The 25,539-nt window shown below is 50.3% G+C and overlaps 1 protein-coding gene across 4 annotated transcripts in view; it reads right to left on the bottom strand.

Annotated features, from left to right (window-relative positions):
* The window catches only part of gtf2e1 (general transcription factor IIE, polypeptide 1, alpha), a 58,074-nt gene that overhangs the window by 18,456 nt on the left and 14,079 nt on the right, over positions 1–25,539 (bottom strand). For 2 of the 4 annotated variants that reach the window (XM_017469600.3, XM_017469603.3), the window contains exons 2-3: positions 5,861–6,011; positions 5,034–5,499 (exon numbers count right to left, since the gene is read on the bottom strand). In XM_017469600.3, coding sequence (XP_017325089.1) covers positions 5,034–5,481 — 448 coding nt within the window. In that variant the 5' untranslated portion in view covers positions 5,482–5,499; positions 5,861–6,011. Of the gene's footprint in view, positions 1–5,033; positions 5,521–5,860; positions 6,012–25,539 lie in introns of all 4 variants that reach the window. The other 2 variants (XM_017469602.3, XM_047156135.2) reach the window with 2 other exon arrangements.

Raw genomic sequence — 25,539 nt, forward strand, 5'->3', positions numbered from 1 at the left:
TATTAATGTTTTTTTTTTTTAATTAGATTTTACAGTCCCTCCAGGATTGCAACGTCAAGCAAATGTCACAATACTCAGAAGAGCTCGCGATTTGTCACAATTACCGCAGACTTTCCGCTGATTTCGGCTGTTGGCTCGAATTTAGCCTATTACCCAAAAACATTTAAAACTCAACTTAGAAGCCAATACTCACATCTACCTCTGAGCCCAGTTGGAGATAGAAAAAACACACCAGCCGTGAGTGAGAAGAAGCAAGGGTCCAGCTTTATTGTTCCATTCCACCACACGAGATCCACACCGATGAGAATTCTCAGAAGTGATCCCCAATACCCTGAGCTTAAGCTCCAGTATTTATACTGTATTTACACACTAGATGACCCATAGGTTTCCAGAAAAGGCCTATTTCACTTACCCATAGAATTGAAACCAGGGGTTTTAATTTACACATAAAATCAGAACCCAGGCATTTCCAACAACCCAGGAAACAAAAACCCAGAGTTTCTAGTTACCTAGGTTGTCAAAAACCAAGACTTTCATTTACCTAGGTAGTCAGAAACCAGGATTCTCAATTCCCTAGGTAAAAAAAATGACGTAAGCAAAACGACTAAACAATCGGGAGGGACCTTGGTCTTATCGTTATCCCGAGGGGGGGGGCAGTTTGACCCAGCCACCCTTATAACTGGCTTTCTTCATGGTTCTCTAAAAATTAAGGCTTTCCTTGCGAGACGAGAATCTTCAAGGCGCGTCATGTGACGTGATCACAACGTCAGACAAAACTCTTCGATTCTACAGCTGAAACGTCTCATTTACCAACAAACATCACTGCGAAAGACAGCGAAACTATTTCACGCAATATCAAGCAAAACTCATCAGCAAAATCGTTTTTGGCCGCTTGCTAGCGGAGCTCTGTTACAGTAATGTACACGTCAGTCCGAGATAATTAGCTAGCGAGTGAACCGATGCCATGTGCACAGTGGGCAATACAAGCGAGGATATGCACAGATCAGCCATAACATTAAAGTCACTGACAGCAGGTGAAGTGAATAACATTATTATCTGGTTACAGTGACACCTGTCGAGGGATGGGATACATCAAGCAGCATGTGAACAGTCAGTTCTCGAAGTTGATGCATTGGAAGCATTGGAAAAAAAAAAAAAAAGGGGGGGTCAAGCGTAAGGATCTGAGCAACTTTCACAAAGGCCTAGATCGTGATGGCTAGACGACTGGGTCGAGCTGATCAGTGTGTACTCTGGGCACCAACTCTAGCTATCCGATAGCGATTTTGAACAGGATTCTCATTGCAATTGAACTCAAGACCTGAAGTGTGGCACGTGTACGGGAAAAATACGTTGGGAGAAACGTTGAGCTCTGAGAGGATCTGCAAACGATCCAAATGCCAGCTTGTAGTGAGAAGGAACATTATAAACAAATGCTTAATATAAAGGTGCTGAAGGTTAAACTCCCACGTATTAAACAAACAATGACTAAACGTATTTGATGAAAATGAATGACGTGAGCGAGTCATGGCGTCACGTTGAAAATCTTCCGGTGACACTTTACACATAAACCTGTGTTCATCAGCAATTTATGAGCTGCTATCAGTGGAAGAGCATAAACACTGCCACGACTAATCAATTATCCAGCTGTTAATACTGCTTCTTCCCTTTTAACTTTGAGAGGACAAGCTGTACTTTTAGCACCTTAATAAAAACTTTAGTTTTATATTTATAAAGCAGCTTTTCTTTCTTTTTTTTTGCTCAGTAAATCAGTAATTCAAAAACACGGGAGGTCATTCGCGGACGTGGACGAGGAAAATGGAGCTAGCGAGCTCTGCTACAGTAATGTACACTTTTAATAAAGACACACATTGGGCCTCATTCATCAAGCTGGATACGGACCTCATTTATTAAGCTCCGGGCCTCGTTTATCAAGCTGGATACGGACCTCGTTAATCACGCTGGATTTCTGCGTAAATTGTTAGTACGTGTGTTTACTCAAGAAATTTGGCATTCATGAAAATCCTGTTAATTCAGAAAAAAATCCTAATCGTGCTCCTGAGTGCGTATAAACTTACGCATAAGAACACTGACTAATGTCAACCTCGACTGGATTGACTTCAAAATCATACAACCCCAATGCCGAAAAAGTTGGGACAGAAAGGAAAATGCTAATAAAAACAAAGAGGAGTGATTTGTAAATGTACTTTGACTTGTATTTCAATAAGAAACATAAAAAGACAATGTATTTGATGTTTTATCTAAATCAACTGCATAGTTTATTTGAAGATAAAAAGGTTTATTTTGAAATCGACGCATGCAACACATTCCGAAAAAGTTGGGACTGGGGAAATTTAGGACTAATAGTGATGTGACGAGTTGAAATAAGAAGGTGATGCGAGACAGGTGAGGCAACCGTCTAATCATGGTATATATAAGAAGCCTCCAAATAACGCCTAGCCCATCAAGAGCAAGGATGGGTCGAGGCTCGCTAATCTGCCAACAGATGAGTCAACAAATAATCCAACACTTTGAGAACAACATTCCCCAAAGATAAATCGGTAGGATTTTGTGCATTTCTCCTTCTACAGTGCATAATATAATTAAAAGATTCAAGGAATCCGGTCAAATCTCAGTGAGTAAAGGGCAAGGCCGAAAACCACTTCTGAATGTGCGTGATCTATGATCCCTCAGACATCACTGTCTTAAAAACCATCATGAATCTGTAATGGTTATCCTGACATCGGGAATACTTTGGTAAACCTTTGTCAGTCAACACCATTCGCCGCTGCATCCACAGATGCAAGTTAAGGCTTTACTATGCAAAGCAGAAGGCATACATCAACACTGTCCAGAAGTGCCGCCGACTTCTCTGGGCACAGTCTCATCTGAGACGGACAGTAGCACAGTGGAATTGTGTTTTGTGGTCCATTTCAAATAGTTTTTGGATTAAACAGCCATCGTGTTCTCTGGGCCAAAGAGGAAAAGGACCAATCAAGCTGTTATCAGCATCAGGTCCAAAAGCCAGCGTGTGTCATGGTATGGGGGTGTGTCAGTGCCCATGGCATGGGTAACCAGCACATCTATGAGGGCACCATTAATGCAGAAAGATATGTACACATTTTGGAGCAACATATGCTTCCATCCAGAGCAGGACAATGCCAAACCACATTCTGCCCGGATTACAAGCGCATGGTTGCGTAAGCACACTACGGGTGCTAGCATGGCCTGCCTGCAGTCCTGACCTGTCTCCGATCGATTACGTGTGGCGCATTAGGAAGTGCAAAATAGGGCAACGAAGGCCCTGTACAGTTGTGCAGCTGAAGAAACGCATAATGGATGAATGGGGGGAAATTCCTCTTGCTAAACTTAACTAACTGGTGTCTTCAGTCCCAAATGCTTAATGTGTGTTATTAAAAGAAACGGTGATGTTACACAGTTGTACACAGTCGACTGTCCCAACTTTTTTGGAGTGTGTTGCAGTCATCAGATTTGAAACGAGTGTATATTTCAAAAATAAATTAAATGTCTTAATAACATGTTTTCAATATAGTACAGAGTGAACTGAAATTTCACATGACTTTTTGTTTGTTTTTTGCGTTTCCCATACTGACCCAAGTTTTTCAGAACTGGGGTTGTATTATTAGCATGGATTACTGCACTTTAATATCTGGATTATACTTTAAAATCTGTTCATTTAAAAAATGGGGTTTTTTCAACTAACCGCAACCAATAAATTAAGACAAATAAAATGAATCATCTAACTATGAGTAAAGAACTGGTGCCGTATGAACAGAGGAAAAGCCTTTGTGTCTGAGCATACCTATAAACTCAAACGCCTCAGCTGACAGGATTTAGCGCTCGAATATTTTTATTAATAAAATCATATAGTAACGATTGTTTTTAGAGGTGCTTAGTGGTTAGCACGCTTGCCTCGCACGTCCAGGCCTGGGGGTCCAATTCCTGTGTCCGTCCTGCGTGCGTGGAGTTTGCATGCTCTCCCCATGCTTCAAGGGTTTCCCCTGGGTACTCGGGTTTCCTCCGCAGTACAAAAACATGCGTTGTAGGCTGAGTGGGCTCTCTAAATTGTCTGTGTTGTGCGAGTGTGTGAGAGTGCAAGGTGTCCCCTGCCGGCTCCTTGTGACCCTGTGTAGGAAAAGTGGTACAGAAAATGCATGGACAGATATTTATATCCCCACTCGTTGCTGAACTCATGTCGTTTTATCAATATATTTTCATTTGAAAAGAAGTACCTCCAAGGGTGGGAGAATTAGGCAATTAGTTCTTGATACTATATATATATATAAATAAATAAAAAATAAGTCACCTAAACCTTGATTTGAAGATCAGAACGTACAGAGAAGTGGATTAACATTGCAGCAGAGTAAACAAGAATGTATCTGTAAGGAAACAGTTTAAAACTTCATAGGTAGCAGACATAATCGTGCTACCGATATGCCAACAATCACTAAAGCTACAGAAGTTGTAAATAAACTGGTATATAATAATAATAATAATAATAATAATAATAATAATAATAATAATATAATACTGTATAATATTCCATCCATACATTTAGAGCCTGGAGTCTATCCCAGGAGACTCGGGGCACAAGCCAGGGGACGCCCTGGACAGGGTGCCAACCCATCACAGGACACAATCGCACACACATTCACACACTACAGACAATTTCGAGATGCGAATCAGCCTACAACGCATGTCTTTGGACTGGGGGAGGAAACTGGAGTACCCGGAGGAAACCCATGAAGCACGGGGAGACCATGCCAACTCCGCGCACATAGGGCGGAGAAGGGAATCGAACCCCAACTCCGGAGGTGCGAGGCAAACATGCTAACCACTAAGCCACCGTAAAAACTCTGCAGTGAAAGTTTCCTCAAGTTTTAATTAACTCCCTCAAAAAGATTTACTCTGGAAAAACAACAAAAAAAAAAACACCAAGTTTAAGGTGATGTGACTAACGTAATCTCCATGACTAATCATTTATTAGTCCTAGCTCATCCCCCAACCGCTCTCACCTGTCATTGGGTCAAACAGCTGGTTGGCCTCCAGGTCGGTGAATGTGCTGCAGCAGTTGGGACAGTGGAACGACGCCCTGTTGGTAGAGTCGCGTTCGTCCGTCTCGATGCGTCTCCGCATGTGGTCCAGCTTGTACTTGACCACGTTGACCAGCAGCCTGTAATTGATGAAGTAGTAATTGTGGCGCGTGGTCTTGCCGTCCGGCGCCGTCTCCACGCGCATACGGCACTTGACGAACTTGTCGGCTTTCAGAGTGTTCAGCACGGAGCGCAGCTGCTTGCGGTCAAACTTGAGCAGCTCCAGCATGTCCTCCTCACGCACGCAGGCATTGCGGATCAGCACGTCCAGGGCCAGAGCGTGCTCGATGCCGTAGAAACCACGCACCACCTGCTTGGCCAGGCGCTTCAGCGCCGCTGGGACTTCGGTCAGCACCTCCGGCTCGGTCATCACACACACAGCTGGAGGCTGCAGGAGTAGGAAGAAAGTCTAGATGAGAAAGAAAGTACCAGAGTCTTAAAGCTGATTACAGTAAATAAACGTCAAAAAAATCGGTTCAGGTTTAACTGTACAAAAGGGATAGCTGACGGGGGGGGGGGGGGGGGGGGGGGTTTAGCATCACACACTTCTATACATTTAATATTTCCTACAGTAGGGGAAATGTAAACAGCAAAACTGATGCACCGTGGGTGGAAATATTTAGCGGCATGACAATGCGTATATGTAGGCACTCCCATCGCTGTCATTTTTCAGACATCTTTCATCTGTATGTGGAATATACGTGCAATCATTACACATGTCCTCGTAAAGACGTGCATGGAAAACTTACCCTGTCCAAAGAACACTGAAGCAAGTGTAAACTTGTAGAGCACCAGGGTCTGATAAACAACTATCCTGGGGTATCTGTGGGTCGATTGATAAGATGACGTGCACTTAAAACACACGGTGGCTTCAAGAGATTCGTCCAGTGGCGCGCAGATCTGGAGGGGAATGGAATAAGACTTTTTAAAAACCTTTATTGGTTCAGTCAGATATTATTTAAAAAGTCTTTGAATATTTAATTATTTAAAAAATCTCAGGAAAAAAAAAAAAAGAAGGAAATAAGAGTGTGTGAGGAGAGAGAGAGAGAGAGAGAAAGAGAGAGAGAGAGAGGAAGGAATCAAAGTGTGAAGGAGAGAGAGGAAGTACATGGGGAGAGGGAAAATTAAAAAAAAAAATTTATTGGTTCAGTCAGATATTTAAAAAGTTGAAGAAATAAAAGAATATGAATGAATGAATGAATGAATGAAAGAGAGAGAAACAAGCACTATTAGACACCTGTCTGGACACGACGTACATCCACAGTAAAGAACGAGCCAATCAGACAGTTCAAAATATTAATATGATCTTCAAAAGAACAGCAGAGAAGGCTAAATTAAAAATCAGAACTACATCAAAACCTAGCTCCAAAAAAGATGACATAAACATAAATTCAGAACCAGAAAAGCACAATACACACAGAACCAACATACACTACTCAAGGAGCTGATCAACACATCAATTCTGGGACAACTGGAACACACTTTTAAAAAAATAAATAAATAAATAAATAAATAAAGAGAGCATAAAGAATTGGCGACTCATGATGGGGATATCTGGACAACCGATTTCCAAACACTTTAAAAATACAGAATTCGAAACAAACCCACAGCAAGGTCGCAAACAAAGCGTGAATCGTCCATTAAAGAGAACAGAACCCTTTCGATTTCTTTATTACTGAGCAGGAACTTCAAAATAACATGAACTAACTCAAACCAAACAAAGCATCGGGACCTGATGGAACGCTGAACGAAATGATTAAACACACCGCCATCTTGAAACTCTTCAATTGGGTTCGGAGCGTAGGATTTTCCCCTGGAATCTGGAACCAAGGTCTAATAACACCAATCTAGAGAAAAGTGGAGATACATTTGACCCTGATAATTACCGAGGCATGTGTGTGAACAGTAATCTGGGGAAGATAAATGTATAGTATAATTGACTCAAGATTAAACTTCCTTACTGAGCACAAAGATCTGAGTAGAAATCAGATCGGATTTTCACCAGATTACCGCCCAGATGATCAGATTTACAGCCTACACACCCTCACTGAAAAATATACAGAATCCAAAATAATTCTAAAACATTCGCCTGTTTTACTGACTTCCAACAGGCTTCTGACTCCATTTGGCATAACGGCTTGTTTTATAAAATGTCGTACAGTGGTGTATTGGGTAAATCATATGATACCGTTAAAACCGAGTACACAGGAAACAAGTGAGGAATAAGAACTGGAAACAAACTAAGGAGAGAGAGAGAGAGAGAGAGAGAGAGAGAGAGAGAGAGAGAGAGAGAGAGAGAGAGAGAGGAAGGAATAAAAGTGTAAAGGAGAGAGAGAGAGGAAGGAATAAAAGTGTAAAGGAGAGAGAGAGAGAGAAAGGAATAAAAGTGTAAAGGAGAGAGAGAGAGGAAGGAATAAAAGTGTAAAGGAGAGAGAGAGAGAGAAAGGAATAAAAGTGTAAAGGAGAGAGAGAGGGGAAGGAATAAAAGTGTAAAGGAGAGAGAGAGGAAGGAATAAAAGTGTAAAGGAGAGAGAGAGAGGAAGGAATAAAAGTGTAAAGGAGAGAGAGAGAGGAAGGAATAAAAGTGTAAAGGAGAGAGAGAGAGGAAGGAATAAAAGTGTAAAGGAGAGAGAGAGAGGAAGGAATAAAAGTGTAAAGGAGAGAGAGAGAGGAAGGAATAAAAGTGTAAAGGAGAGAGAGAGAGAGAAAGGAATAAAAGTGTAAAGGAGAGAGAGAGAGGAAGGAATAAAAGTGTAAAGGAGAGAGAGAGAGAGAGAAAGGAATAAAAGTGTAAAGGAGAGAGAGAGAGAGAGAGAGAGAGAAAGGAATAAAAGTGTAAAGGAGAGAGAGAGAAAGGAATAAAAGTGTAAAGGAGAGAGAGAGAGAGAGAGAAAGGAATAAAAGTGTAAAGGAGAGAGAGAGAAAGGAATAAAAGTGTAAAGGAGAGAGAGAGAGAGAGAGAAAGGAATAAAAGTGTAAAGGAGAGAGAGAGAGAAAGGAATAAAAGTGTAAAGGAGAGAGGGGGGAAGGAATAAAAGTGTAAAGGAGAGAGGGGGGAAGGAATAAAAGTGTAAAGGAGAGAGAGAGAGAGAGAAAGGAATAAAAGTGTAAAGGAGAGAGAGAGGAAGGAATAAAAGTGTAAAGGAGAGAGAGAGAGGAAGGAATAAAAGTGTAAAGGAGAGAGAGAGAGAGAGAGAGAGAGAAAGGAATAAAAGTGTAAAGGAGAGAGAGAGAGAGAGAAAGGAATAAAAGTGTAAAGGAGAGAGAGAGAGAGAGAGAGAGAAAGGAATAAAAGTGTAAAGGAGAGAGAGAGAGAGAGAGAGAGAAAGGAATAAAAGTGTAAAGGAGAGAGAGAGAGAGAGAGAGAAAGGAATAAAAGTGTAAAGGAGAGAGAGGGGAAGGAATAAAAGTGTGAAGGAGAGAGAGGGGAAGGAATAAAAGTGTGAAGGAGAGAGAGAGAGAGAGAGAGAGAGGAATAAAAGTGTAAGGGAGAGAGCAAGAGAGAGCAGGAGAGGTAGAGAGAGAAAGGAATAAAAGTGTGAAGGACAGCACGAGAGAGAGAGAGAGAGAGAGAGCGCGCATGGGGAGTAAATCATGAGCTCATTAAAACCATGTACACAGGAAATAAGCGCGGAATAAGAACTGGCAATAAACGAACAAAGTTCATCTCTCAGGAGCGTGGAGGGAGACAGGGCTGCTGTTTAAGTCAGACACAAGTCAATATATACATCAACGAATTGGCCTCCACTTTAGAGCGGTCTTCAGCACCTGGTCTCATTCTACACTACTCGGAGATTAAACTCCTGCTGTATGCAGATGACCTGGACCCGCTGTCCCCCACCGCTCAGGGTCCAGAGCAGAACCCGGACCCGCAGTCCCCCACCGCTCAGGGTCCAGAGCAGAACCCGGACCCGCAGTCCCCCACCGCTCAGGGTCTACAGCAGAACCCGGACCCGCTGTCCCCCACCGCTCAGGGTCCAGAGCAGAACCCGGACCCGCTGTCCCCCACCGCTCAGGGTCCAGAGCAGAACCCGGACCCGCTGTCCCCCACCGCTCAGGGTCCAGAGCAGAACCCGGACCCGCAGTCCCCCACCGCTCAGGGTCCAGAGCAGAACCCGGACCCGCTGTCCCCCACCGCTCAGGGTCCAGAGCAGAACCCGGACCCGCAGTCCCCCACCGCTCAGGGTCCACAGCAGAACCCGGGCCCGCAGTCCCCCACCGCTCAGGGTCCACAGCAGAACCCGGGCCCGCAGTCCCCCACCGCTCAGGGTCTACAGCAGAACCCGGACCCGCTGTCCCCCACCGCTCAGGGTCCAGAGCAGAACCCGGACCCGCTGTCCCCCACCGCTCAGGGTCCAGAGCAGAACCTGGACCCGCAGTCCCCCACCGCTCAGGGTCCAGAGCAGAACCTGGACCCGCAGTCCCCCACCGCTCAGGGTCTACAGCAGAACCTGGACCCGCAGTCCCCCACCGCTCAGGGTCTACAGCAGAACCTGGACCCGCAGTCCCCCACCGCTCAGGGTCTACAGCAGAACCTGGGCCCGCAGTCCCCCACCGCTCAGGGTCTACAGCAGAACCTGGACCCGCAGTCCCCCACCGCTCAGGGTCTACAGCAGAACCTGGACCCGCAGTCCCCCACCGCTCAGGGTCTACAGCAGAACCTGGACCCGCAGTCCCCCACCGCTCAGGGTCTACAGCAGAACCTGGACCCGCAGTCCCCCACCGCTCAGGGTCTACAGCAGAACCTGGACCCGCAGTCCCCCACCGCTCAGGGTCTACAGCAGAACCTGGACCCGCAGTCCCCCACCGCTCAGGGTCTACAGCAGAACCTGGACCCGCAGTCCCCCACCGCTCAGGGTCTACAGCAGAACCTGGACCCGCTGTCCCCCACCGCTCAGGGTCTACAGCAGAACCTGGACCCGCTGTCCCCCACCGCTCAGGGTCCAGAGCAGAACCTGGACCCGCTGTCCCCCACCGCTCAGGGTCCAGAGCAGAACCTGGACCCGCTGTCCCCCACCGCTCAGGGTCCAGAGCAGAACCTGGACCCGCTGTCCCCCACCGCTCAGGGTCCAGAGCAGAACCTGGACCCGCTGTCCCCCACCGCTCAGGGTCCAGAGCAGAACCTGGACCCGCTGTCCCCCACCGCTCAGGGTCTACAGCAGAACCTGGACCCGCAGTCCCCCACCGCTCAGGGTCTACAGCAGAACCTAGACCCGCAGTCCCCCACCGCTCAGGGTCCAGAGCAGAACCTGGACCCGCAGTCCCCCACCGCTCAGGGTCTACAGCAGAACCTGGACCCGCTGTCCCCCACCGCTCAGGGTCTACAGCAGAACCTGGACCCGCTGTCCCCCACCGCTCAGGGTCTACAGCAGAACCTGGACCCGCTGTCCCCCACCGCTCAGGGTCTACAGCAGAACCTGGACCCGCAGTCCCCCACCGCTCAGGGTCTACAGCAGAACCTGGACCCGCTGTCCCCCACCGCTCAGGGTCTACAGCAGAACCTGGACCCGCTGTCCCCCACCGCTCAGGGTCCAGAGCAGAACCTGGACCCGCTGTCCCCCACCGCTCAGGGTCCAGAGCAGAACCTGGACCCGCTGTCCCCCACCGCTCAGGGTCTACAGCAGAACCTGGACCCGCAGTCCCCCACCGCTCAGGGTCTACAGCAGAACCTGGACCTTTTTTTTTTTAATCCAAAAAGACTAAAATGATCATATTAAAAAAAAAAAAAAAAAAAAAAAAAAAAAAAAAAAAAAGATCCAGCCTTCAGGACACAACACAAACATTTTAATTAGGCACACATGAAATTGAGCGCTCCAAAAACTCTACCTACCTCGGGTTGACAACGAGTGCATCAGTAAACTTCAACCTGGCAGCGAGTGAACTGAGGAAAAGCACACAGAGCTTTCTGCGCCATAAAATGACAAACGTACGTACTACGTTCTATTTTCTGCAAAGGCTGAAGAAACCCCTTCTCCCACCCCGCATCCTCACCACGTCCTACAGAGGAACTATTGAGAGCATCCTGAGCAGCTGCATCACCGTCGGGTTCAGAAATTGCACCTCGCTGTATCGCAAGACCCTGCAGCGGATAGTGAAGACAGCTGAGAAGATCATCGTTCCAGCATTGACTCGGTTGCATTTTTGCTGCTACTGTATTATAAAAAATATAGTATTTCCATTTCTTGTCACTCTCTACACTTTACCTGGCTTTACCATGTCCATATTTGGTATAAGCTAATCTGCTGAAGACTCAGTCATAACATTTAAAAATGGTATAAAGGTAAAAATTGAATTATATTGTTACTCTTTGGCACCATCTTCTGCACTACCTGTTATACCAGACACTTCCACACTGAAACTGTGCACTGCTCCGTGTTACACTGTCACTTACTGTGCCTATTGTCCCGTTTTAGTAGTACTGTACTGTCCTGTGTTTTTAGCACACGTCTTCACATGCACTTTATGTAGAAATGTGTAGGTCGTATTTAGTTCTGTGTCTCATGTGGTTAGTGTGTTGTTTTATGTTGCACCATGGTCCTGGAGGAACGATGTTTCGTTTCACTGTGTACTGTTCCAGCTGCATAGGGTTGAAATGGCAATAAAACCACTTGAACTTGAATTTCCAATAAGAATTTGCCTCAAAATATTTGATTCAGTGATCGAACCAGTTGCCCTGTACGACGGTAAAGTGTGGGAGCCGCTTACACGTCAATTCCACACATGGGACAAACGTCCAATTGAGACCCTGCATGCGGATTTCTGCAGAAGGATCTTAAAAGGTTCACAGGAACACCACGAACGACGCAGGCAGCACTGAATTAGGCCGATATATACCGATTCTAAAAATACGAAAAAGGTCAATCAAATTCTGGAAGCATCCTAGAGAGAAAGTGACCCACACATTATTATAAAGCTCTGCAGTACCTAAGTAACTCAGGAACAGAAGAATTTTGCAAACCCAATTAGAATGAACTAAATGACACAAACACTGAGTAAACAATTTGGCCTGTTAGGAAACCCAAACTAAACTCCGGAGTAAAATGCGGTGTTTTTTGCACTGCCCTGAACACACAGTACAGCGGGGTAAATTTTCTGAGCATGGAGACTGATCCAAAACTGAGAAACACCTTGATGAAGTACAGACTCAGCGGCGCTTGGCCATGGAGACGGGCAACACAGACAGTCCTGCTGGCCCCAGAGCAGAGACTGTACCAGCAGTGCACACTAAATAAAATAGACAAGAGCTGCACGTCCTCACTGAACGCACTAAATATAACCACATTCAAACCAAATTCTTCACCAAAATGAACTAGATCATCCCCAACTGTAGCTGCCTCAGGCCCCGACAAACTGCCCCACCTACTGGGAGAGCACAGAACTGCACACTAGCAGCACAGTACACATGAGAGAGGGCAAGAGACAGGCAGAGAGAGAGAGAGAGAGAGAGAGAGAGAGGAGAGAGAGAGAGACAGGCAGAGAGAGAGGAGAGAGAGGAGAGAGAGAGAGAGAGAGAGAGAGAGGAGAGACAGGCAGAGAGAGAGAGAGAGAGGAGAGACAGGCAGAGAGAGAGAGAGAGAGGAGAGACAGGCAGAGAGAGAGAGAGAGAGAGAGAGGAGAGACAGGCAGAGAGAGAGAGAGAGAGGAGAGAGAGGCAGAGAGAGAGAGAGAGAGAGGAGAGAGAGGCAGAGAGAGAGAGAGAGAGGAGAGAGAGGCAGAGAGAGAGAGAGAGAGGAGAGAGAGGCAGAGAGAGAGAGAGAGGAGAGAGAGAGGAGAGAGAGGCAGAGAGAGAGAGAGAGGAGAGAGAGAGGAGAGAGAGGCAGAGAGAGAGAGAGAGAGGCAGAGAGAGAGAGAGAGAGAGGAGAGAGAGGCAGAGAGAGAGAGAGAGAGAGGAGAGAGAGAGGAGAGAGAGGCAGAGAGAGAGAGAGAGAGGAGAGAGAGGCAGAGAGAGAGAGAGAGGAGAGAGAGGCAGAGAGAGAGAGAGAGAGGAGAGACAGGCAGAGAGAGAGAGAGAGAGGAGAGAGAGGCAGAGAGAGAGAGAGAGAGGAGAGAGAGGCAGAGAGAGAGAGAGAGAGAGGAGAGAGAGGCAGAGAGAGAGAGAGAGAGAGGAGAGAGAGGCAGAGAGAGAGAGAGAGAGGAGAGAGAGGCAGAGAGAGAGAGAGAGGAGAGAGAGGCAGAGAGAGAGAGAGAGAGAGAGGAGAGAGAGGCAGAGAGAGAGAGAGAGAGGAGAGAGAGGCAGAGAGAGAGAGAGAGAGGCAGAGAGAGAGAGAGAGAGAGGAGAGAGAGGCAGAGAGAGAGAGAGAGAGGAGAGAGAGGCAGAGAGAGAGGAGAGAGGCAGAGAGAGAGAGAGAGAGGAGAGAGAGGCAGAGAGAGAGAGAGAGGAGAGACAGGCAGAGAGAGAGAGAGGCAGAGAGAGAGAGAGACAGGCGAGAGAGAGAGAGAGAGGAGAGACAGGCAGAGAGAGAGAGAGAGAGAGGAGAGACAGGCAGAGAGAGAGAGAGAGGAGAGACAGGCAGAGAGAGAGAGAGAGAGGAGAGAGAGGCAGAGAGAGAGAGAGAGAGAGAGGAGAGAGAGGCAGAGAGAGAGAGGAGAGAGAGAGAGAGAGACACAGGCGAGAGAGAGAGAGAGGAGAGACAGGCAGAGAGAGAGAGAGAGAGAGAGAGAGAGAGAGAGAGAGAGGAGAGAGAGGCAGAGAGAGAGAGAGAGAGGAGAGAGAGGCAGAGAGAGAGGAGAGAGGCAGAGAGAGAGAGAGAGAGGAGAGAGAGGCAGAGAGAGAGAGAGAGGAGAGACAGGCAGAGAGAGAGAGAGGCAGAGAGAGAGAGAGACAGGCGAGAGAGAGAGAGAGAGGAGAGACAGGCAGAGAGAGAGAGAGAGAGAGGAGAGACAGGCAGAGAGAGAGAGAGAGGAGAGACAGGCAGAGAGAGAGAGAGAGAGGAGAGAGAGGCAGAGAGAGAGAGAGAGAGAGAGGAGAGAGAGGCAGAGAGAGAGAGGAGAGAGAGAGAGAGAGAGACACAGGCGAGAGAGAGAGAGAGGAGAGACAGGCAGAGAGAGAGAGAGAGAGAGAGAGAGAGAGACAGGCAGAGAGAGAGAGAGAGAGGAGAGACAGGCAGAGAGAGAGAGAGAGGAGAGACAGGCAGAGAGAGAGAGAGGAGAGACAGGCAGAGAGAGAGAGAGAGAGACAGGCAGAGAGAGAGAGAGAGAGAGAGGAGAGACAGGCAGAGAGAGAGAGAGAGAGAGAGAGAGAGAGAGAGGAGAGACAGGCAGAGAGAGAGAGAGAGAGGAGAGAGAGGCAGAGAGAGAGAGAGAGAGAGGAGAGAGAGGCAGAGAGAGAGAGAGAGAGAGAGAGAGACACAGGCGAGAGAGGAGAGAGAGAGGAGAGACAGGCAGAGAGAGAGAGAGAGAGAGAGAGAGAGAGACAGGCAGAGAGAGAGAGAGAGAGGAGAGACAGGCAGAGAGAGAGAGAGAGAGGAGAGACAGGCAGAGAGAGAGAGAGAGAGGAGAGACAGGCAGAGAGAGAGAGAGAGAGGAGAGACAGGCAGAGAGAGAGAGAGAGGAGAGACAGGCAGAGAGAGAGAGAGGAGAGACAGGCAGAGAGAGAGAGAGGAGAGACAGGCAGAGAGAGAGAGAGAGAGACAGGCAGAGAGAGAGAGAGAGAGAGAGAGAGGAGAGACAGGCAGAGAGAGAGAGAGAGAGAGAGAGAGAGAGAGAGGAGAGACAGGCAGAGAGAGAGAGAGAGAGGAGAGACAGGCAGAGAGAGAGAGAGAGAGACAGGCAGAGAGAGAGAGAGAGAGAGAGAGAGAGAGGAGAGACAGGCAGAGAGAGAGAGAGAGAGAGAGAGAGAGAGAGAGAGACAGGCAGAGAGAGAGAGAGAGAGGAGAGACAGGCAGAGAGAGAGAGAGAGGAGAGACAGGCAGAGAGAGAGAGAGGAGAGACAGGCAGAGAGAGAGAGAGAGAGACAGGCAGAGAGAGAGAGAGAGAGAGAGAGAGAGAGAGGAGAGACAGGCAGAGAGAGAGAGAGAGAGAGAGAGAGGAGAGACAGGCAGAGAGAGAGAGAGAGAGGAGAGACAGGCAGAGAGAGAGAGAGAGAGGAGAGACAGGCAGAGAGAGAGAGAGAGAGACAGGCAGAGAGAGAGAGAGAGAGACAGGCAGAGAGAGAGAGAGAGAGACAGGCAGAGAGAGAGAGAGAGAGACAGGCAGAGAGAGAGAGAGAGAGACAGGCAGAGAGAGAGAGAGAGAGAGAGAGAGAGAGAGAGAGAGAGAGGAGAGACAGGCAGAGAGAGAGAGAGAGAGACAGGCAGAGAGAGAGAGAGAGAGACAGGCAGAGAGAGAGAGAGAGAGAGAGAGAGAGGAGAGACAGGCAGAGAGAGAGAGAGAGAGAGAGAGAGAGAGAGGAGAGACAGGCAGAGAGAGAGAGAGAGAGAGAGAGAGAGAGAGAGAGAGAGAGAGAGGAGAGACAGGCAGAGAGAGAGAGAGAGAGAGAGAGAGAGGAGAGACAGGCAGAGAGAGAGAGAGAGAGAGAGAGACAGGCGAGAGAGAGAGAGAGAGGAGAGACAGGCAGAGAGAGAGAGAGAGGAGAGACAGGCAGAGAGAGAGAGAGAGGAGAGACAGGCAGAGAGAGAGAGAGAGAGAGGAGAGACAGGCAGAGAGAGAGAGAGAGAGAGAGAGACAGAGAGAGAGAGAGAGGAGAGAGAGGCAGAGAGAGAGAGAGAGAGGAGAGAGAGGCAGAGAGAGAGAGAGAGAGGAGAGAGAGGCAGAGAGAGAGGAGAGAGAGGCAGAGAGAGAGGAGAGAGAGGCAGAGAGAGAGGAGAGAGAGGCAGAGAGAGGCAGAGAGAGAGGAGAGAGAGGCAGAGAGAGAGAGAGAGAGAGAGAGGCAGAGAGAGAGAGAGAGAGAGGCAGAGAGAGAGGAGAGAGAGGCAGAGAGAGAGAGAGAGGAGAGAGAGGCAGAGAGAGAGGAGAGACAGGCAGAGAGAGAGAGAGAGAGAGAGAGGAGAGACAGGCAGAGAGAGAGAGAGAGAGAGAGACAGGCGAGAGAGAGAGAGAGAGGAGAGACAGGCAGAGAGAGAGAGAGAGGAGAGACAGGCAGAGAGAGAGAGAGAGAGAGGAGAGACAGGCAGAGAGAGAGAGAGAGAGAGAGAGAGAGAGACAGAGAGAGAGAGAGAGAGGAGAGAGAGGCAGAGAGAGAGAGAGAGAGGAGAGAGAGGCAGAGAGAGAGAGAGAGAGGAGAGAGAGGCAGAGAGAGAGGAGAGAGAGGCAGAGAGAGAGAGAGAGAGGAGAGAGAGGCAGAGAGAGAGGAGAGACAGGCAGAGAGAGAGAGAGGCAGAGAGAGAGAGAGACAGGCGAGAGAGAGAGAGAGAGGAGAGAGAGGCAGAGAGAGAGGAGAGAGAGGCAGAGAGAGAGAGAGAGAGGAGAGAGAGGCAGAGAGAGAGGAGAGACAGGCAGAGAGAGAGAGAGGCAGAGAGAGAGAGAGACAGGCGAGAGAGAGAGAGAGAGGAGAGACAGGCAGAGAGAGAGAGAGAGAGGAGAGACAGGCAGAGAGAGAGAGAGAGAGGAGAGACAGGCAGAGAGAGAGAGAGGCAGAGAGAGAGAGAGAGAGGAGAGAGAGGCAGAGAGAGAGGAGAGACAGGCAGAGAGAGAGAGAGAGAGACAGGCAGAGAGAGAGAGAGAGAGACAGGCAGAGAGAGAGAGAGAGAGAGAGAGAGAGAGAGAGAGAGAGGAGAGACAGGCAGAGAGAGAGAGAGAGAGAGAGAGAGAGAGAGAGAGACAGGCAGAGAGAGAGAGAGAGAGAGACAGGCAGAGAGAGAGAGAGAGAGACAGGCAGAGAGAGAGAGAGAGAGAGAGAGAGAGAGGAGAGACAGGCAGAGAGAGAGAGAGAGAGAGAGAGAGAGAGGAGAGACAGGCAGAGAGAGAGAGAGAGAGAGAGAGAGAGAGGAGAGACAGGCAGAGAGAGAGAGAGAGAGAGAGAGAGAGAGGAGAGACAGGCAGAGAGAGAGAGAGAGAGAGAGAGAGAGAGACAGGCAGAGAGAGAGAGAGAGAGACAGGCAGAGAGAGAGAGAGAGAGAGAGAGAGAGGAGAGACAGGCAGAGAGAGAGAGAGAGAGAGAGAGAGAGGAGAGACAGGCAGAGAGAGAGAGAGAGAGAGAGAGACAGGCGAGAGAGAGAGAGAGAGGAGAGACAGGCAGAGAGAGAGAGAGAGGAGAGACAGGCAGAGAGAGAGAGAGAGAGAGGAGAGACAGGCAGAGAGAGAGAGAGAGAGAGAGAGACAGAGAGAGAGAGAGAGGAGAGAGAGGCAGAGAGAGAGAGAGAGAGGAGAGAGAGGCAGAGAGAGAGAGAGAGAGGAGAGAGAGGCAGAGAGAGAGGAGAGAGAGGCAGAGAGAGAGGAGAGAGAGGCAGAGAGAGAGGAGAGAGAGGCAGAGAGAGGCAGAGAGAGAGGAGAGAGAGGCAGAGAGAGAGAGAGAGAGAGAGAGGCAGAGAGAGAGAGAGAGAGAGGCAGAGAGAGAGGAGAGAGAGGCAGAGAGAGAGGAGAGAGAGGCAGAGAGAGAGAGAGAGAGGAGAGAGAGGCAGAGAGAGAGGAGAGACAGGCAGAGAGAGAGAGAGAGAGAGAGAGGAGAGACAGGCAGAGAGAGAGAGAGAGAGAGAGAGACAGGCGAGAGAGAGAGAGAGAGGAGAGACAGGCAGAGAGAGAGAGAGAGGAGAGACAGGCAGAGAGAGAGAGAGAGAGAGGAGAGACAGGCAGAGAGAGAGAGAGAGAGAGAGAGAGAGAGAGAGAGAGACAGAGAGAGAGAGAGAGAGGAGAGAGAGGCAGAGAGAGAGAGAGAGAGGAGAGAGAGGCAGAGAGAGAGAGAGAGAGGAGAGAGAGGCAGAGAGAGAGAGAGAGAGGAGAGAGAGGCAGAGAGAGAGGAGAGAGAGGCAGAGAGAGAGAGAGAGAGGAGAGAGAGGCAGAGAGAGAGGAGAGACAGGCAGAGAGAGAGAGAGGCAGAGAGAGAGAGAGACAGGCGAGAGAGAGAGAGAGAGGAGAGACAGGCAGAGAGAGAGAGAGAGAGGAGAGACAGGCAGAGAGAGAGAGAGAGAGGAGAGACAGGCAGAGAGAGAGAGAGGCAGAGAGAGAGAGAGAGAGGAGAGAGAGAGACAGGCGAGAGAGAGAGAGAGAGGAGAGACAGGCAGAGAGAGAGAGAGGAGAGACAGGCAGAGAGAGAGAGAGAGAGAGAGGAGAGACAGGCAGAGAGAGAGAGAGAGAGACAGGCAGAGAGAGAGAGAGAGAGACAGGCAGAGAGAGAGAGAGAGAGAGAGAGAGAGAGAGAGAGGAGAGACAGGCAGAGAGAGAGAGAGAGAGAGAGAGAGAGAGGAGAGACAGGCAGAGAGAGAGAGAGAGGAGAGACAGGCAGAGAGAGAGAGAGAGAGACAGGCAGAGAGAGAGAGAGAGAGACAGGCAGAGAGAGAGAGAGAGAGAGAGAGAGAGGAGAGACAGGCAGAGAGAGAGAGAGAGAGAGAGAGAGGAGAGACAGGCAGAGAGAGAGAGAGAGAGAGAGAGAGAGACAGGCAGAGAGAGAGAGAGAGAGAGGAGAGACAGGCAGAGAGAGAGAGAGAGAGAGAGAGACAGGCGAGAGAGAGAGAGAGAGGAGAGACAGGCAGAGAGAGAGAGAGAGGAGAGACAGGCAGAGAGAGAGAGAGAGGAGAGACAGGCAGAGAGAGAGAGAGAGAGAGGAGAGACAGGCAGAGAGAGAGAGAGAGAGAGAGAGAGAGAGACAGAGAGAGAGAGAGAGAGGAGAGAGAGGCAGAGAGAGAGAGAGAGAGGAGAGAGAGGCAGAGAGAGAGAGAGAGGAGAGAGAGGCAGAGAGAGAGAGAGAGAGAGAGAGAGGAGAGAGAGGCAGAGAGAGAGGAGAGAGAGGCAGAGAGAGAGGAGAGAGAGGCAGAGAGAGAGAGAGAGAGGAGAGAGAGGCAGAGAGAGAGAGAGACAGGCGAGAGAGAGAGAGAGAGGAGAGACAGGCAGAGAGAGAGAGAGAGAGGAGAGACAGGCAGAGAGAGAGAGAGAGAGGAGAGAGGCAGAGAGAGAGAGAGAGAGGAGAGAGAGGCAGAGAGAGAGAGAGAGAGAGAGAGAGAGGAGAGAGAGGCAGAGAGAGAGAGAGAGAGAGAGAGGAGAGAGAGGCAGAGAGAGAGAGAGAGAGAGAGAGAGGAGAGAGAGGCAGAGAGAGAGAGAGAGAGAGAGAGAGAGAGAGAGAGAGAGAGGACAGAGAGAGAGAGAGAGAGAGGAGAGAGAGGCAGAGAGAGAGAGAGAGAGGAGAGAGAGGCAGAGAGAGGAGAGAGAGAGAGGAGAGAGAGGCAGAGAGAGAGAGACGAGAGAGGAGAGAGAGGCAGAGAGAGAGAGAGAGGAGAGGACAGGCAGAGAGAGAGAGAGAGAGAGAGAGGAGAGAGAGAGAGAGAGAGGAGAGACAGGCAGAGAGAGAGAGAGAGAGGAGAGACAGGCAGAGAGAGAGAGAGAGAGACAGGCAGAGAGAGAGAGAGAGAGACAGGCAGAGAGAGAGAGAGAGAGACAGGCAGAGAGAGAGAGAGAGAGACAGGCAGAGAGAGAGAGAGAGAGAGAGGAGAGAGAGGCAGAGAGAGAGAGAGAGAGGAGAGAGAGGCAGAGAGAGAGAGAGAGAGGAGAGAGAGGCAGAGAGAGAGAGAGAGAGGAGAGAGAGGCAGAGAGAGAGAGAGAGGAGAGACAGGCAGAGAGAGAGAGAGAGAGAGAGAGGAGAGAGAGAGAGAGAGAGGAGAGACAGGCAGAGAGAGAGAGAGAGAGGAGAGACAGGCAGAGAGAGAGAGAGAGACAGGCAGAGAGAGAGAGAGAGAGACAGGCAGAGAGAGAGAGAGAGAGAGACAGGCAGAGAGAGAGAGAGAGAGACAGGCAGAGAGAGAGAGAGAGAGAGAGAGAGAGGAGAGACAGGCAGAGAGAGAGAGAGACAGGCAGAGAGAGAGAGAGGCAGAGAGAGAGAGAGGCAGAGAGAGAGAGAGGCAGAGAGAGAGAGAGAGGCAGAGAGAGAGAGAGAGAGGAGAGAGAGAGAGGAGAGACAGGCGAGAGAGAGAGAGAGAGGAGAGACAGGCAGAGAGAGAGAGAGAGGAGAGACAGGCAGAGAGAGAGAGAGAGAGAGAGGAGAGACAGGCAGAGAGAGAGAGAGAGGAGAGACAGGCAGAGAGAGAGAGAGAGAGAGGAGAGACAGGCAGAGAGAGAGAGAGAGAGAGAGAGAGAGAGAGACAGGCAGAGAGAGAGAGAGAGGAGAGACAGGCAGAGAGAGAGAGAGAGGAGAGACAGGCAGAGAGAGAGAGAGAGGAGAGACAGGCAGAGAGAGAGAGAGAGGAGAGACAGGCAGAGAGAGAGAGAGGAGAGACAGGCAGAGAGAGAGAGAGAGAGACAGGCAGAGAGAGAGAGAGAGAGAGAGAGAGAGGAGAGACAGGCAGAGAGAGAGAGAGAGAGAGAGAGAGAGAGAGAGAGAGGAGAGACAGGCAGAGAGAGAGAGAGAGAGGAGAGACAGGCAGAGAGAGAGAGAGAGAGAGACAGGCAGAGAGAGAGAGAGAGAGACAGGCAGAGAGAGAGAGAGAGAGAGACAGGCAGAGAGAGAGAGAGAGAGACAGGCAGAGAGAGAGAGAGAGAGAGAGAGGAGAGACAGGCAGAGAGAGAGAGAGACAGGCAGAGAGAGAGAGAGAGAGAGAGAGGAGAGACAGGCAGAGAGAGAGAGAGAGAGAGAGAGAGAGGAGAGACAGGCAGAGAGAGAGAGAGAGAGAGAGAGGAGAGACAGGCAGAGAGAGAGAGAGAGAGAGAGAGAGGAGAGACAGGCAGAGAGAGAGAGAGAGAGAGAGAGAGGAGAGACAGGCAGAGAGAGAGAGAGAGAGAGAGAGAGAGGAGAGACAGGCAGAGAGAGAGAGAGAGAGAGGAGAGACAGGCAGAGAGAGAGAGAGAGAGAGGAGAGACAGGCAGAGAGAGAGAGAGAGAGAGAGAGAGAGGCAGAGAGAGAGAGAGAGAGAGAGAGAGAGAGAGACAGGCAGAGAGAGAGAGAGAGAGACAGGCAGAGAGAGAGAGAGAGAGGAGAGACAGGCAGAGAGAGAGAGAGAGGAGAGACAGGCAGAGAGAGAGAGAGGAGAGACAGGCAGAGAGAGAGAGAGGAGAGACAGGCAGAGAGAGAGAGAGAGAGAGACAGGCAGAGAGAGAGAGAGAGAGAGAGAGAGCAGAGAGAGAGAGAGAGAGAGAGAGGAGAGACAGGCAGAGAGAGAGAGAGAGAGGAGAGACAGGCAGAGAGAGAGAGAGAGAGACAGGCAGAGAGAGAGAGAGAGAGACAGGCAGAGAGAGAGAGAGAGAGACAGGCAGAGAGAGAGAGAGAGAGACAGGCAGAGAGAGAGAGAGAGAGAGGAGAGACAGGCAGAGAGAGAGAGAGAGAGAGAGAGAGAGAGACAGGCAGAGAGAGAGAGAGAGAGAGAGACAGGCAGAGAGAGAGAGAGAGAGACAGGCAGAGAGAGAGAGAGAGAGAGAGAGAGAGAGAGAGAGAGAGAGAGGAGAGACAGGCAGAGAGAGAGAGAGAGAGAGAGAGGAGAGACAGGCAGAGAGAGAGAGAGAGAGAGAGGAGAGACAGGCAGAGAGAGAGAGAGAGAGAGAGAGAGAGGAGAGACAGGCAGAGAGAGAGAGAGAGAGACAGGCAGAGAGAGAGAGAGAGAGAGAGAGGAGAGACAGGCAGAGAGAGAGAGAGACAGGCAGAGAGAGAGAGAGAGAGAGAGAGGAGAGACAGGCAGAGAGAGAGAGAGAGAGAGAGAGAGAGGAGAGACAGGCAGAGAGAGAGAGAGAGAGAGAGAGAGGAGAGACAGGCAGAGAGAGAGAGAGAGAGAGAGAGAGGAGAGACAGGCAGAGAGAGAGAGAGAGAGAGAGAGAGAGGAGAGACAGGCAGAGAGAGAGAGAGAGAGAGAGAGAGAGGAGAGACAGGCAGAGAGAGAGAGAGAGAGAGGAGAGACAGGCAGAGAGAGAGAGAGAGGAGAGACAGGCAGAGAGAGAGAGAGAGAGAGAGAGAGGAGAGGCAGAGAGAGAGAGAGAGAGAGAGAGAGAGAGACAGGCAGAGAGAGAGAGAGAGAGACAGGCAGAGAGAGAGAGAGAGAGGAGAGACAGGCAGAGAGAGAGAGAGAGGAGAGACAGGCAGAGAGAGAGAGAGGAGAGACAGGCAGAGAGAGAGAGAGAGAGAGAGACAGGCAGAGAGAGAGAGAGAGAGAGAGAGAGGAGAGACAGGCAGAGAGAGAGAGAGAGAGAGAGAGAGAGAGAGAGAGACAGAGAGAGGAGAGACAGGCAGAGAGAGAGAGAGAGAGGAGAGACAGGCAGAGAGAGAGAGAGAGAGACAGGCAGAGAGAGAGAGAGAGAGACAGGCAGAGAGAGAGAGAGAGAGACAGGCAGAGAGAGAGAGAGAGAGACAGGCAGAGAGAGAGAGAGAGAGAGGAGAGACAGGCAGAGAGAGAGAGAGAGAGAGAGAGAGAGACAGGCAGAGAGAGAGAGAGAGAGAGACAGGCAGAGAGAGAGAGAGGAGAGACAGGCAGAGAGAGAGAGAGAGAGAGAGAGAGAGAGAGAGAGAGAGAGGAGAGACAGGCAGAGAGAGAGAGAGAGAGAGAGAGAGAGAGAGACAGGCAGAGAGAGAGAGAGAGAGAGAGATGAGAGACAGGCAGAGAGAGAGAGAGAGAGAGAGAGAGAGGAGAGACAGGCAGAGAGAGAGAGAGAGAGAGAGAGAGGAGAGACAGGCAGAGAGAGAGAGAGAGAGAGAGAGACAGGCAGAGAGAGAGAGAGAGAGAGAGAGAGAGGAGAGAGAGGCAGAGAGAGAGAGAGAGAGAGGAGAGAGAGGCAGAGAGAGAGAGAGAGGAGAGACAGGCAGAGAGAGAGAGAGAGGAGAGACAGGCAGAGAGAGAGAGAGAGAGAGGAGAGACAGGCAGAGAGAGAGAGAGAGAGAGGAGAGACAGGCAGAGAGAGAGAGAGAGAGAGAGAGAGAGGAGAGAGAGCAGAGAGAGAGAGAGAGAGAGAGAGAGAGGCAGAGAGAGAGAGAGAGGAGAGACAGGCAGAGAGAGAGAGAGAGGAGAGACAGGCAGAGAGAGAGAGAGAGAGAGAGAGGAGAGACAGGCAGAGAGAGAGAGAGAGAGGAGAGACAGAGAGAGAGGAGAGACAGGCAGAGAGAGAGAGAGAGAGAGAGAGGAGAGACAGGCAGAGAGAGAGAGAGAGAGAGGAGAGACAGGCAGAGAGAGAGAGAGAGAGAGGAGAGACAGGCAGAGAGAGAGAGAGAGAGAGGAGAGACAGGCAGAGAGAGAGAGAGAGAGAGAGGAGAGACAGGCAGAGAGAGAGAGAGAGAGAGAGGAGAGACAGGCAGAGAGAGAGAGAGAGAGAGAGGAGAGACAGGCAGAGAGAGAGAGAGAGAGAGAGGAGAGACAGGCAGAGAGAGAGAGAGAGAGAGAGAGGAGAGACAGGCAGAGAGAGAGAGAGAGAGAGAGGAGAGACAGGCAGAGAGAGAGAGAGAGAGAGAGGAGAGACAGGCAGAGAGGAGAGAGAGAGAGAGAGGAGAGACAGGCAGAGAGAGAGAGAGAGGAAGAGGAGAGACAGGCAGAGAGAGAGAGAGAGAGACAGGCAGAGAGAGAGAGAGAGAGAGAGAGACAGGCAGAGAGAGAGAGAGAGAGAGAGAGCAGGCAGAGAGAGAGAGAGAGAGACAGGCAGAGAGAGAGAGAGAGAGAGGAGAGACAGGCAGAGAGAGAGAGAGAGGAGAGACAGGCAGAGAGAGAGAGAGAGAGACAGGCAGAGAGAGAGAGAGAGAGAGAGAGAGACAGGCAGAGAGAGAGAGAGAGAGAGAGAGAGACAGGCAGAGAGAGAGAGAGAGAGGAGAGACAGGCAGAGAGAGAGAGAGAGAGAGAGAGAGAGAGGAGAGACAGGCAGAGAGAGAGAGAGAGAGAGGAGAGACAGGCAGAGAGAGAGAGAGAGGAGAGACAGGCAGAGAGAGAGAGAGGAGAGACGGCAGAGAGAGAGAGAGAGGAGAGACAGGCAGAGAGAGAGAGAGAGGAGAGACAGGCAGAGAGAGAGAGAGAGAGAGGAGAGACAGGCAGAGAGAGAGAGAGGAGAGAGGAGGAGAGACAGGCAGAGAGAGATGAGAGAGAGAGGAGAGAGACAGGCAGAGAGAGAGAGAGAGAGGAGAGACAGGCAGAGAGAGAAGAGAGAGAGAGAGAGACAGGCAGAGAGAGAGAGAGAGAGGAGAGACAGGCAGAGAGAGAGAGAGAGAGAGAGAGAGAGGAGAGACAGGCAGAGAGAGAGAGAGAGGAGAGACAGGCAGAGAGAGAGAGAGAGGAGAGACAGGCAGAGAGAGAGAGAGGAGAGACAGGCAGAGAGAGAGAGAGAGAGAGACAGCAGAGAGAGAGAGAGGAGAGACAGGCAGAGAGAGAAGAGAGGAGAGGACAGGCAGAGAGAGAGAGAGAGAGGGAGAGACAGGCAGAGAGAGAAGAGAGAGGAGAGACAGGCAGATAGAGAGAGAGAGAGAGAGACAGGCAGAGAGAGGAGAGACAGGCAGAGAGAGAGAGAGAGAGAGGAGAGACAGGCAGAGAGAGAGAGAGAGAGCGAGAGACAGGCAGAGAGAGAGAGAGAGGAGGAGACAGGCAGAGAGAGAGAGAGAGAGAGAGACAGGCAGAGAGAGGAGAGACAGGCAGAGAGAGAGAGAGAGAGAGGAGAGACAGGCAGAGAGAGAGAGAGAGGAGAGAGCAGGCAGAGAGAGAGAGAGAGAGAGAAGACAGGCAGAGAGAGAGAGAGAGACAGCAGAGAGAGGAGAGACAGGCAGAGAGAGAGAGAGAGAGAGAGAGAGATAGACAGGCAGAGAGAGAGAGAGAGAGAGGAGAGACAGGCAGAGAGAGAGAGAGAGGAGAGACAGGCAGAGAGAGAGAGAGAGAGAGGAGAGACAGGCAGAGAGAGAGAGAGAGGAGAGACAGGCAGAGAGAGAGAGAGAGAGAGAGAGAGAGGAGAGACAGGCAGAGAGAGAGAGAGAGAGAGAGAGAGAGAGGAGAGACAGGCAGAGAGAGAGAGAGAGAGAGAGAGAGAGAGGAGAGACAGGCAGAGAGAGAGAGAGAGAGAGAGAAGGAGAGCAGAGAGAGAGAGAGAGAGAGAGAGGAGAGACAGGCAGAGAGAGAGAGAGAGAGAGAGGAGAGAGAGGCAGAGAGAGAGAGAGAGAGGAGAGACAGGCAGAGAGAGAGAGAGAGAGGAGAGAGACAGGCAGAGAGAGAGAGAGAGAGAGAGAGACAGGCAGAGAGAGAGGAGAGGAAGACAGGCAGAGAGAGAGAGAGAGAGAGGGAGAGACAGGCAGAGAGAGAGAGAGAGGAGAGACAGGCAGAGAGAGAGAGAGAGAGGAGAGACAGGCAGAGAGAGAGAGAGAGGAGAGACAGGCAGAGAGAGAGAGAGAGACAGGCAGAGAGAG

This window comes from Ictalurus punctatus, chromosome 6 (genome assembly GCF_001660625.3).
Source record: "Ictalurus punctatus breed USDA103 chromosome 6, Coco_2.0, whole genome shotgun sequence".
Taxonomy (NCBI): Eukaryota; Metazoa; Chordata; class Actinopteri; order Siluriformes; family Ictaluridae; genus Ictalurus; species Ictalurus punctatus.